Source organism: Hydractinia symbiolongicarpus, chromosome 3 (genome assembly GCF_029227915.1).
Source record: "Hydractinia symbiolongicarpus strain clone_291-10 chromosome 3, HSymV2.1, whole genome shotgun sequence".
Lineage (NCBI taxonomy): Eukaryota > Metazoa > Cnidaria > Hydrozoa > Anthoathecata > Hydractiniidae > Hydractinia > Hydractinia symbiolongicarpus.
In genome coordinates, this window is record NC_079877.1 from 26,642,110 (window position 1) to 26,655,159 (window position 13,050).

The 13,050-nt window shown below is 32.8% G+C and overlaps 1 protein-coding gene across 1 annotated transcript; it reads left to right on the forward strand.

Moving 5' to 3' along the window:
• Window positions 1-2,633: 2,633 nt before the first annotated feature.
• LOC130636532 (uncharacterized) lies at window positions 2,634-3,501 on the forward strand. The gene is made up of 2 exons (XM_057446279.1): window positions 2,634-2,877; window positions 3,094-3,501. The coding sequence occupies exons 1-2, from the start codon at window positions 2,703-2,705 to the stop codon at window positions 3,228-3,230; spliced, it is 312 nt and encodes a 103-aa protein (XP_057302262.1). The 5' UTR covers window positions 2,634-2,702; the 3' UTR covers window positions 3,231-3,501.
• The last annotated feature ends 9,549 nt before the right edge of the window (window positions 3,502-13,050 follow it).

Consider the following 13,050-nt stretch of genomic DNA (forward strand, 5'->3'; position numbering starts at 1 on the left):
CAATATGATAACTGCAAGTAGCGGTGTGTTTATTCCCCTGAATTTTTTCATATAGTAGTTGAATAAAATCTGACTGAGGGCTGGTAACCAAATCTCAGGAAATTGATACGAGATGCTGTTTATGTGTTTGTTACGTTCTACACTGCTGATGGTTTCTTTTACTCTCCTGGCCGTTGTTCTGGATTCTCTGTCAATGATTTTCTTCTCATCCTAATTAAACTGACGACTTCTGCTCTAGCTGTGGTCTGCAATTTCGTTTTTCTTCACATCTCCGTTTCTCACTGCGCGCATATGTTCTTAAACTCGTTGCCTAAATTTTCTTTTTGTTTCGCCTATATACACTACTTCATAATTTTAAATGGAATTTTGAAGATAACATTGCTTTGTTCTTCCAGGTTTATTTTGTCTTTTGGTTTAGATAAAGTGCTTCTTAGGGTGTCTTTAGAGTTAAGAATACATTTGATCTTGTGTTGTGTTAAGACTCGACGAAGGATCTCGCTCGTACCTGGTACGAAGGGTAGGAATGCTGATGCGATAAATTCCTCTGATGTTTCCTTGTTGTCTCCGCTGCATTTCTACTTGCGTGATGACTTGGTGACTGTATCCATTTGCGATTAATGCATTCTTTACATGTCGAATTTCTTCTTTCCTCTCCTTTCTGTCACCGACTACGCTGTTGGCACGATTCAGTAATGAATATTCAGTATGACACTTTCTTTGCAAGATTTCTGATGCTTTGATTCGAAGTGTCTGCCTCTTCTTTTAGTAGCTTTGAGAGCTAAAGTAAGCACAAAAATCTGAAAGACTGTCATTGAAGAATGTAAAGAAAGACAAAGATATCATGATTCTACCGGCTGACAAGGGAAGAACAACGGTGATCCTGAATACACCTGACTACATGAAAAATGTTTTGAGACAAACCAGTTCGAATAGTGGAGGGGGTTGTACAAATAAATGACATTATATGTTGAATTTTTGAGACATCAGATGTTCAACTTTCTTAAAGTGTTAATACAGATGTGAATCAAGGGAGGCCTGCCTGAGTCAGTATGTACAAGTGCATGATCTAGTATAAGGAATTATCTAGTTAATATAAAATAAAAACTTTTTCTTATATTTTTTTTACTAAGGGCTCCTGAATATCATAATAAAATAACATTCTTTTTTTGAAAGCGTGCAAAATTGAATAACTAGTGTTCATGATTTATTTAGTCGTTTGGAACATCAGAAGCTGATACAGGTGAGTTTAACTGTCTTAGAAATGCAAGCAGTTCTATACAGGTTAAGTAAAAGACAGGGTTCATAAAACCATTCCGATAATACAAGTATTAACATTGTTCTTGAAAAACATCTCTTGATGTAAGGGAGTGGCTTGGAAAAATACCTGGTTTCATGATATATTATTAAAATGTGTTTCTTTACATTTCTGTTTAAAGCATTGACATTTAGAAAACTCTGAATCTTATTCGCAATTTCAAAAATTAGTTTTAAAAACTGCTTTCATTCCTCTCCTTTAAATAGTTTGTTAGTTTCCCACGTTTGTGAAACTCGCTAAGTTGCCCATATTTTTAAATTAAATGATGCTGCCTGAATAATGTTTCATAACTTCCATTGTAAAATGACTTTAAAATGACTTTGTTAAATAAACAGTTATAAAAGCTTGCTATTTCTAGGCAATTCTTTTTTTTCCTCCCTTGCAGGGACATTTTTATATCTAACATTTAACTTTTTATGTAGTTAGTGAAAAAGTGCCCAAAGCATTGCAGAACAAACTTTTCCCAATCTGAATCATTTGTTCAACAAGTTAAAGAGAATATAACATAACTAGCTTTAAATAGTCTCATTTTTGCCCATCATGGGAAGATGGGATATGTTACCTGGATTTAAATAGTCGATCTTTTAATTAAAGAACATCCCAATAATTATATTCAATAATTATAAATATATTTTGCGCATAATCTTCTTTAAATATTTTTTGTTAGGCTATTATGCTGGCATCATTGCATCTTCTATGGGTATAGGACAAACAATCTTCAGGTACTTCTTAATCTACCTAATGCAATGCTGTGTGTATTCAGACACACGTACAAGTAATACATTCTCTCACATACTTCTCGACAGCAAATTACATGCATTATTTTTTTTGTATTTTTATCAGTACTTTATCACAAATGTTTCATAGTTTCTAAAAATATCTTTAAATGAATGGGTTGTAAGTGACATCATCAAAATTTATTCCCGTATCTGTTCAACGTATTTGATAACTTTATGGGCCATCGTCAGAATAATTTTTTTTTATTATGAATAGTTATTTTCATTGCTTTCTATCAACGGGGGTGCAAAACGTTAATCAATAACTAAAACAAACAATTTGGAAACAAATTTAAATAACAGACTTCTGCGAAAATTGGAACTTGAATTGACGTCCATAATAAGGCATGGAGGTATCCACTACGTACATATTTTGTTATCAGTGTTTGACTGTCATTTGACCAATAAAGATTTGATGATGTAATGGGTGAACACTTAAATTTCTCCACAGCTAACGACTAATACCTAATATATCCTTAGTTTTGTTTTCTTTACTTTAGTGAGATTAGTTTCTTTAATCGCACTTGTTTTTAGTGCTTTTATTGGTTTTTATTTGCTTGTTTATTTCTACACCGTAATAAGAAAAACGCTTAGTTTTTTTAACAGCATTAATGTTAGTCCTTCAATCTTACAGTTTAATGTGGGGGTACATTGCAGATCGTAAAGGAAAGAAACCAACCCTCATCGCTTCAACAATTTTGATTATGTTTACCACTTTAGCATTTGGATTCACTAGTAACTTTGATTGGGCTGTTATTACGCGATTTATGCAAGGATCATCGTTAGGTTAGGATATGTTTTTAACTAACTAAACTGTTCTTCATATAACTAAGACCCCGTTCTTATTCCCACGGTGACTTTTTGGGTCTTTTTTTCCTCGCCAAAATCTGTAGCATCTCAACCAAATAGAAGCACTTGAAGCAAATAATAACACACCGTTGTTTAAGATTTAACAATTTTACAATTTAATTTCAAATAGTGTTTTTTGTTTCATTTTTGTAGGTATTGTTTTAATCTCAAAATCCATAACTGCAAATGTTTGTGACGATACAAATATGGCGTTTGCCATGTCAATCTTACTTTCAACAGTTTCGGTTGGTTTCATTATTGGACCAAGTGTAGCAGGTGCGTCTTTATAAAATTTCACTGAATGGATTAGTTACAGTAAATAGAAATATATTTCGCGAATGAAGTCTTCTAACTTCTTGCTGTGGTCCTAATAGCAGTTTCAGTTTTATATTTTATCATTTTATATTTTATCATTATTATAGTATGCTCTCTATATCTTTCGATAACGCATAGTCAAAAAAGAAATAATAGTCTGTGTACTCGGCCATTCCGTGCCGTAATAAAAAAAGTACTTAAAAAAACTGGGATGGCGGGAATAAAGGGCTACGAAAGTGAGGATTGATACTTGTTAGCTAGCTAGCCAGTTAACCAGCTTCCAAATCTAGTTCTTTGTTTGATTAGCATCAATTAACCATCAATATATAGCCGATTAACTATTTTGCCCAGCATATATACAAGTGCAATACAAGTGCATAAACCACTAAAATTAATATTCATGGTTAAAATATGTCACATACGGTTAAAGTAAATCAGAGGTAAGTTTAATGAAAAGCAAAAAAAAAAAACTTTGACAAAGCCAGGACTTCAGTGAATGTATGCATTTTTAACAAAACTACCTGCAGAAATATACATTTCTCGGTGGCCAATTTCGAGTTGGGACAAAACGAGATTTTAAACAACAATGCAATTTTGCCATGCTTACATTGAGTTTTTAATATCAGTAGGCACATTCGCCATCATTTTGTAAACATAGACAATGGTTTAACACAGATACTACAACCTTACCGCATTCAGTGGGCGTTTTGAAATCAAAATAAAATTTTATTTAGTCATTTTGGCCGAAATGAGACAGACCCAAAAAAGCTTTCATTTAGCCGAAATTCATGAACAATTTGCATAAACACGAAACCCGATAAAAACGATCTCTTAAATAAAAGCTTTTAACATGCTGACATACTCACATTTTCTACAAAATTTCTTTATTTAGCCAGCTATGTTAATGTCTAATGTGATCCCTAAATCATTCCTCTAGCAATATACAAAAAAACATGAAGGGACATGCCAAAATAAAATATTTTTTGAAATATATATATAAGCATATTAAAATTGGGTTTTTTTGGTTCCTAGCTTAAACTTGTTGCACATAGAAATAATTTGATCAATTATGTTAATATTATAAGCATTAAGTGTGCAAAATACATAATGTTTCTTTAACATCTATATTATAATATGGAAGATGTTTTCTTTATATGGTAGTAGTCTAGTAAAGCTAGCTACACTATGGAAGTTTGGACTGGTGTGGAGTTAACATTTTTTCTCAATGTTCAAACTTTGTTGCCCTATTTAACAAAAATAATCATAAATATAGGTAAAAAATAAAATGTTTCTGGCAGAAAAAGCACCGTGGACTTCCTGCAGTTAATTCTCTCATCGTCTTCATTTGGTGCTCTTAAAAGTAGTCTCTGTACTATAAATAGAGGATCGCGAGATTTTTCCGGAAGTAGCGCACTATAGCACGAGCATGCAGACTATTTTTTTCTTATGAACATTGATAACGTCAATTTGAAACTGTCAATGTTTCAGTAAGAGCATGGACTTATTTAGTATATTTTCACATCAAATATTTTATCATTTTATAGGTGTTTTGGCATTTCCTTCTGAACAATATCCAGATATGTTTTCTCAAGGTTAGCAATTGTATGGTGTCCAACTTCTGAAATAGTTCGTTTGTTCAAAAAATTTGTGCTGCAACACAAAGTATAACACTTGATGCTTTCTCTTATTTTTTGTAGATTCTGTTTTTGGACGATTTGGTATTCTGCTCCCAAATTTACTTCTTGCTACTGGTTTTGCAATTGGAATCACTCTTCTTGTGTTATTTATTCCAAATGAATCCAGGTAAAAATAAACCTCACAATTTTAATAATAAATTGTTTGAAGTATTTATAATTAGTTTTAAAATTACTTAGAAAACTTCACTCAAAGTTAAAGCAGATATTAAGAAGAGTAAAATTAGACATTATAGTATATTGTTTTTTATATTGTTTGTTGTTTCAATATTTATTTTTGTTGTTTGTTTGTTCTAATCGCTGGCACAAATTAGGCATCTAGTCCCCAACAGTCCTCTCTTTTTCGTTCTCGCAGCTATCTCCTTCTCGAATCTTTTTAGTCTACATCATCTTCAGGGAAAATTTTTAACTCGTTTTTATATAATATATAAATAATTTTATTACTTTTATTTATTATTGTACATGCTTTTCAAAGATTATAGACATTATACCTCGTTGGTAGTTACTATGTAGAAGTTGAACCCTCTAAGAAGTGTATACATAATTTCACAAAATCTTCCTTATTGCAAGGATTTGGAAAATAGGTCAAAGGGAATACAATGACCCTAAATAACACATAGTTTATCAGAAAAAACAAAATCAATAATATAAGAACACACACACAACAGATACAGTCAAAAAAATTGAGAAAACGTATCATAAAAAGAATATCATTAAATGAAAAAATAAATAATTTTTACCGAATCGAATACGTAAACTGTTTCAGGCAACAAACTGATAACCAGAACAAAACTTTAGTAGGCGCAATGGACCAGTCTAAAGACTGACAGTCAATATGACCTTTGCTACACGATTGATTTTATCACTGATGGCCCCTCGATATTATATTATTATATTATTAAGGGCCTGATACACTTGTACAATATCACTGAAATATAAGTTATAATATCAATGTAATTTTATAAAATATGTTTAAAATATGGTTATCATTTCCTATAATTTGTTATAATATAGCTATAATATGTATAACTTCAACACTATGGCTATAACATTTAAATAAAATCAAACGAGTTTGATTTTATTAATATTGTTGCTGATCTGGTTTCGAATGGTTTTTCTTTGTGTGACAATAGATCTATTACCTGCTAGCGTTGTTGTGGCAACGATGTTATGAAATTATATGAAATTATAACGATATTTTAACAAATTATAAGTATATTGTAGAAAAATTTTATATTATTATATTATTATATTATTATATTATTATATTATTATATTATTACATCATTACATTATTACATTATTATATTATTATATTATTATATTATTATATTATTATATTATTATATTATTATATTATTATAATATTATATTATTTTATTGTTATATTATTATTATATTCAGTCGTATGTAATTCAGCAGTATGCGATATCAAGTATATGCTCAAGATATTTGACAGTTTCTCCGCCATCTATAATTCATTTATATTTATCAGGGGGGAGTAACTATAATAATATAATAATGTAATAATGTAATAATATAATAATATAATAATATAATAATATAATAATATAATAATATAATAATATAATAATATAATAATATAATAATATAATAATATAATAATATAATAATATAATAATATAATAATATAATAATATAATAATATAATAATATAATAATATAATAATATAATAATATAATAATATAATAATATAATAATATAATAATATAATAATATAATAATATATATATACAGTTATAATTTTTCTACAATATACTTATAATTTGTTAAAATATCGTTATAATTTCATATAATTTCATAACATCGTTGCCACAACAACGCTAGCAGGTAATAGATCTATTGTCACACAAAGAAAAACCATTCGAAACCAGATCAGCAACAATATTAATAAAATCAAACTCGTTTGATTTTATTTAAATGTTATAGCCATAGTGTTGAAGTTATACATATTATAGCTATATTATAACAAATTATAGGAAATGATAACCATATTTTAAACATATTTTATAAAATTATATTGATATTATAACTTATATTTCAGTGATATTGTACAAGTGTATCAGGCCCTTAATAATATAATAATATAATATCGAGGAGCCATCAGTGATAAAATCAATCGTGTAGCAAAGGTCATATTGACTGTCAGTCTTTAGACTGGTCCATTGCGCCTACTAAAGTTTTGTTCTGGTGATCAGTTTGTTGCCTAAAACAGTTTACGTATTCGATTCGGTAAAAATTATTTATTTTTTCATTTAATGATATTCTTTTTATGATACGTTTTCTCAATTTTTTTGACTGTATCTGTTGTGTGTGTGTTCTTATATTATTGATTTTGTTTTTTCTGATATACCATGTGTTATTTAGGGTCATTGTATTCCCTTTGACCTATTTTCCAAATCCTTGCAATAAGGAAGATTTTGTGAAATTATGTATACACTTCTTAGAGGGTTCAACTCCTACATAGTAACTACCAACTGTCTTAAGACAAGTATCCTCATCGTCACGAAGTAAAAATTTTAATTATAACAGCCAACATTCAGACAGAACAAAATTCCGATGGCGTGATGAAAAACTGAAAACTATTTCGTGGATGTATCTTTTATTAATGTAATGTGTAAAGGTTACGGCTTTATCATTCAATCACCAAAATTTGTGTATATTCTCCCAGCTCGCGTTGCCCTCTACCCTTTAAAAGTATGACTTCTATCCTGAAGTCTTTAAAAGTAAGTTGCAATGCCATCCGTTCAGCAGAAAGCCACCTTCAGTATACCTTGAGTAAGCAAAGTTAACTGGATATCATCAAATCGGGAAAGAGGTTGTGGTCTTGTTAAGCAGAAGGGTATACCTTTTAAATGATGCCAGGTGTACTGCAAACCGTTTCTGATATTTTATGATAACATAGAGGAGATTTTCGCGCAGTAAAACTTCATGTTGAGTTAACTGGATGGAATGGTGCAGTTATGTGAAAAACGATCTTTCGTGGAGCACTCTTTTGGCTTTTCCACAATGTCTAATTTTTTTTTGCATTGGCTCCACATATAACACTATTAAATACAATTTAAGTAAGGTTCAGGTCGGCATAATAAATAAACGTAATACGTGTTATGCAGCCTCTACCCTGCAAATATTAACAGTCTTACCGAGACTCTGGTCTCAATTGCCATCTGAAAACACCTTTTTAACACCACTATTCAAGTCCATTTCCTTAATTATGTCGCTCATTAAGCGTTCCAACTCACCAATCGACCCCTCCAATTTCCTACGGGCTTTCCAAGACAAAATGCAGGCACTTGATAAAAATTTATTTTAATTCTCGGCAGGATTTTCCAGAAATTCTACAGGCAGTTATTGAGGAGCTGATTGGGTCATTCCCTGTGGTTGACAATCTTCTCTCTATAACTCTGACAACAAGAACGTCGTGTCGTTTTTGCTTCTTCAAGGGAACAAAAGGAAACCATACTAACTTTACCTATGTGCAAGTCAATACCAGACGGTTTCAACACACTTTTACAACCACAACTGCTTCTGGGTGGTGACAAATGGTTTTGTCCCCAGTGTTTGATACATCAGCACTATTGAGACTGAGATTTTTAACTGTGGTAATATTCTCATTGTACAGTTAATAAGATAAACGGGTCAACGTTCAAAAACAACAGGGTAGTTAACTGCCTTCCCATGTAACATCCTGTTTTAAAAGTTCCATACCACCCAACCGATGACGTATGGTTCAATAACAACTACTAATAGTTGCAACCATCAATCATTCTGGTACATTGACAGCCGGGAATTACTGGGCATTTATCAAAAACCAGTAAAACAGCTGGTTTAAGTTTGACCACCGCTCTATTTCTGAGGTGTGTTCTTCCCACGTTAACAATTCATACTTTTTTTGCTAGAAGTTAGCTTGTTCCTATCCACAAATTTAATGGGGGAGGGAATCTTTCCCTAGCGGTTTTTATTTACCCGAGCTGAACCTTGTTTTGTCAGCTTTACCGTAATCTTGGAGTTTGCTCACTTCTCTCTCGTTCTTGGGAACCTATAAAAAGCATAGCAAGAGGTTGACAATTTGTCTTGTCTTTGGGGCTGATGATCCCACTTGTTACCCCAGCTCAGTAGGGAGGCATAGTTTGCTCGCTTTGTCTACAGGATTGACGATCCTGCTGCCCTGAGTCATTGTTTAAGTAGCCTTATGGGGTTGTAATCTACTCTGCCTGTCCTTTTTATCTACCATTTTGGGACACCGCCCCTGTTAGGAAAGGTTGGTACTCTTTTGTTGCTGGCCCACTGTAACAAACATCTGTGTAAGGTTGAGTGTTGGATACCCTTAACACATGTGGAAAGCTACGGCAAGGTTCACAAGTCCTGGCGCACAGATAGTTGAATACTTCAACTGGATAATGATATGTTGATAAGTGATTGTGCCCTCTGTGTAAATAACATCAAACAGCAACACGAAAGACGGAAGTTGTGAATGCTGGTCCATATCTTACAGTAAGCAAGTGTCTCCTGTTTGTTCTTTCTTAAATCCAACTTTATTGCCATCGACCCAGAGGTAAGAAGTCGTAAGCATGACTGGCAAAGTTTCCTTTTTACCGGTTTCTGTAAGTTTTGCCTTTGGGTGTGACGACCCTACTTATTACCCCATTCCCTAAATTAAGTTAGCTTACTTTATCCTTTAAAGTCACTATAAGAAACGTAGCAGGGGGGGTTGACCAACTTAGTTTTATCTTCAGATGTAACGACCCCACTTCTTACCTCAGTCATCCCTTGTTGTATATGTTAATAGATTGCACGAATTGAAGAACATCATAAAAAAGGATTCCAGGGCCTCCTGATGACCACTTAGTGGAATTCGGTCTAGAGGTGCCCCACCTGTATTCCTTCCACCCTTTTAGGCTTTAGGACAAAACCTGTTGTTGGTGTCCAGATTGGTATTGTGTAATCTTTCTTGTGTGTGTCTTTTCTTTTCTCTTTTTTTACTGAAATTGTGCAAAAATGAAGTTTAACTCATTCAATCCTTTAACTTAACAGGTTGGGTATTTCATTGTGATTTGCTTCAATGTTAAAAATTCTTTTTTTCGTTGTACAATTTTGTGTTTCAGAACAGTTATCATTTAAAGGATTTTTAAAAAAGTGGGTGGAAACAACTTAAGAAAATTGCGCCAACTATTGGCCTAGATGGTCCGTAGCTAACTTTGTGGGACGAGAGGTTAATTAGGCCTCAACATTTTAAGTGTTACAAAATGACTTCAATAATTCTATTTACGTTTTTAATGTCAATACGTGATTAATAAGCCTGTCTTAGTGGTTTATAAGCGCATAACCAGAGCATATTGACCGATATTAAAAGTATTACCTAAGCTTGTATTGAAAAAGCATTTACAGATGCAACTATTTTTAGATAATGACCAAAATTAACACTTAAGATATGGATTATTACGATTATTACTTGTTTTCTTAATCAAAATTTATGAAGTAAGAAAATTTAAGTATATTTATATATCAACCAACGTTTGACTGGGTGGTAAATTGAATTACTTGATAAGTTCGAGACGATATGTAATGGCTTTCTGGGTTGCCGCCGATGGGTTCCACGTCTACCTTAGTAATGGGCGGTTTCTTCGTCAGCCTAAACATTACGATTTCTCAAGTGTTCATGTCTAAGGTCACAAAGATTTTCTGTTTCCAAGTTTGCTTCTTTCCATTCTTTGCCACAACCTTTCTAAGGGCTGTGTTTTAATTCTACCTGTCTTAGCTCTGGTCCCTGTGTCGGTAGGTAAGAACAACAACAAAAGGATTTGTAGCGGTCAACTCTGCTTTTTCCAGCGTTTAACAACAGTTATTGGTTTTTTTCGGATTGTATCAATGAATGTGGCTGGTGTCTTGCAAGAGGTAGGGGATGCTTTGTGATGTCCTCGCACCAGATCCCAAGCATGCGTGAATTTCACCAATCCTTATTTTTTCGCATTCATAGGTGTTTCCTTCAGTACAGCCGAAATCCATTAGCCTTCCGGTCGTCTCCGTAAAGGGGAGAATACAGAAGTTGTTATTCTTTGTAGAAAAACCTCCTTTTTCTTTCATAAAATTTCCGTCTTGAAAACTAGTTCTATCTCCATTGCGATGTAGTTACTCCTATTCTCTCCTATTCAAAATTTATTTAAGTTATTGAAGCGTCCTTTAATCCGAGAGAAATATTTGTGTAAATGTAATGAGGGGTAGAATCATCTAAGCTATGTACACAACGGTTTTCGTGCAAGCAAAGCAACGTGCGTAGCTCATTCAGTGACATAAACACTCCTGGCTTCACACATACTAAGTCAAAACACTCGGTAAGACATGTAAGAACGTGCTCGCGGAAGATCCATTCTTTTTGCATGTAAACCAGGAACTCTAATTCTCTAATTTTGTAATTTATTTAGCTATGTGTATTATTTATTCGGAAGAAGAATAAATTAAACGGCTTACACAAGCTGCAACGTAGCAAAACAAATTACGTAGCTACCCAGCTATAGCTAGCAATATTTACCAGTAGAAAAATATAAATAACATTGTATTGGAATTTTGCGTAACCTTTGCCTTCTTAATTATGTAAAAAGTTAAACGATCACCACTCTTCTTGAGACTGAAACCGACAGTTACTTTCCCCTTTTTTGATTTATCCAACCACACACATAAAAACATCAACTATAAATATTATATAAAATGCATCTTTTTGAAAAAGTATACAATGATTATACAATACCCCCAGTAAATGATCTGATGTGTAGTCCCAAAATTTAGAAAAAAAAATATGCATTCTATATTCAAACTATCATGACCAACCAAACCTGTCATAAATCGTTAGTTCTCCTTTAAAATCAAGCAGAAATATTAACACAGTGAAAAAAAAATTCAAAGGAAGGTGCATATACATATATATAATGTTGCTTGCGTTACTCCCTCATTTGGTAAATATAAAGTTAATCGGAAAGGTGCATCAGTAATTAGCATTGGGTGACATTTTGGTGCAATTATTCTTTTTTGGTTTTTAAACAAAGACATAAAGTTAGTTAGTTTAATACTTTCTACTAGAGAACAAGAAAACTTTTTTAACCTTGTGAAAGTTGGTGTTTAAGTAATCCGGTACAAGGCCTACCCCTGTCAGAGCTGCCACTTTATTTGCTATGTCATTTGACCAACATAACACCTATGAGAATATAAAAAAATGGCAGCATTGTGTTTGTGTTACGTCGCAAAACTACAAAAATAGCGATATATTAATTGTTGCATTACGCACTTCTCAGATGGCGTGTAATGGTCAGATTTCGTCAAATTATTTCTATAAACAATGAAAACTTTCTTAACCCTATTCGGTCCGGGGGGGGCGGATTCCGCCCCCCTGACGGTTTTTTTTTAATAACTCCTGATTGCTTTGTTATATGGCTATGATACTTACTGAGTTTCAACATTTATCTATTAGACACCTGCATGCTAATTTTTTAGGTCCCATGCCTTTCAGAGGCTTTGATATTGGCCATTACTCGAAACTACCCCCAAAAATCTCCATGAAATCCTTATAATGGGGAAAATATTATAACTCCTGTTAGGATTATCCTTAGAACTTGAAACTTGCAACACAACTTTGTTTCATCAAGAAAAATCATTTTGAATAATTTGAACACGTGACTAATCCGATTTCCCGATTTTGTCGGATTTTACCCGAAAATCGGAAAAAAACGGATTTTCGGGCAATTTTTGGCAATTTTTCATCCGATCCATGTAAAAACCGGAAGATATGTTAAATAACTTTTATTTAGCTTTCAGAAACTTCAAACAGAATGTAAAAATTCGCTCTAGAACAAAAGTAATTATATCTTAAGCGGATAGTGGCATTTTTAACAATTTCCAAGCTTTTGATGACGTCACAGAAAATGTGCTGACGCAAGCAAATTTTTATTGGCGCCATTTTGTTCCTTTTATGACGTACTTTAAGTGTGCCAAGTTTTATTCAATTTGAACAACCCTATGAAAAGTTATTTAGGTTGGGCGGAATCCGCCCCCCCCTGGTTATAGTATGTTCGAAAAACCCCGGACCGA

Bases quoted from the DNA above. Each gene is read 5' to 3' on its own strand.
- LOC130636532 (XM_057446279.1), top strand. From the start codon at position 2,703: ATGTTAGTCCTTCAATCTTACAGTTTAATGTGGGGGTACATTGCAGAT. The intron at 2,878-3,093 runs GTTAGGATATGT...TCATTTTTGTAG, and splicing joins TATGCAAGGATCATCGTTAG to GTATTGTTTTAATCTCAAAA.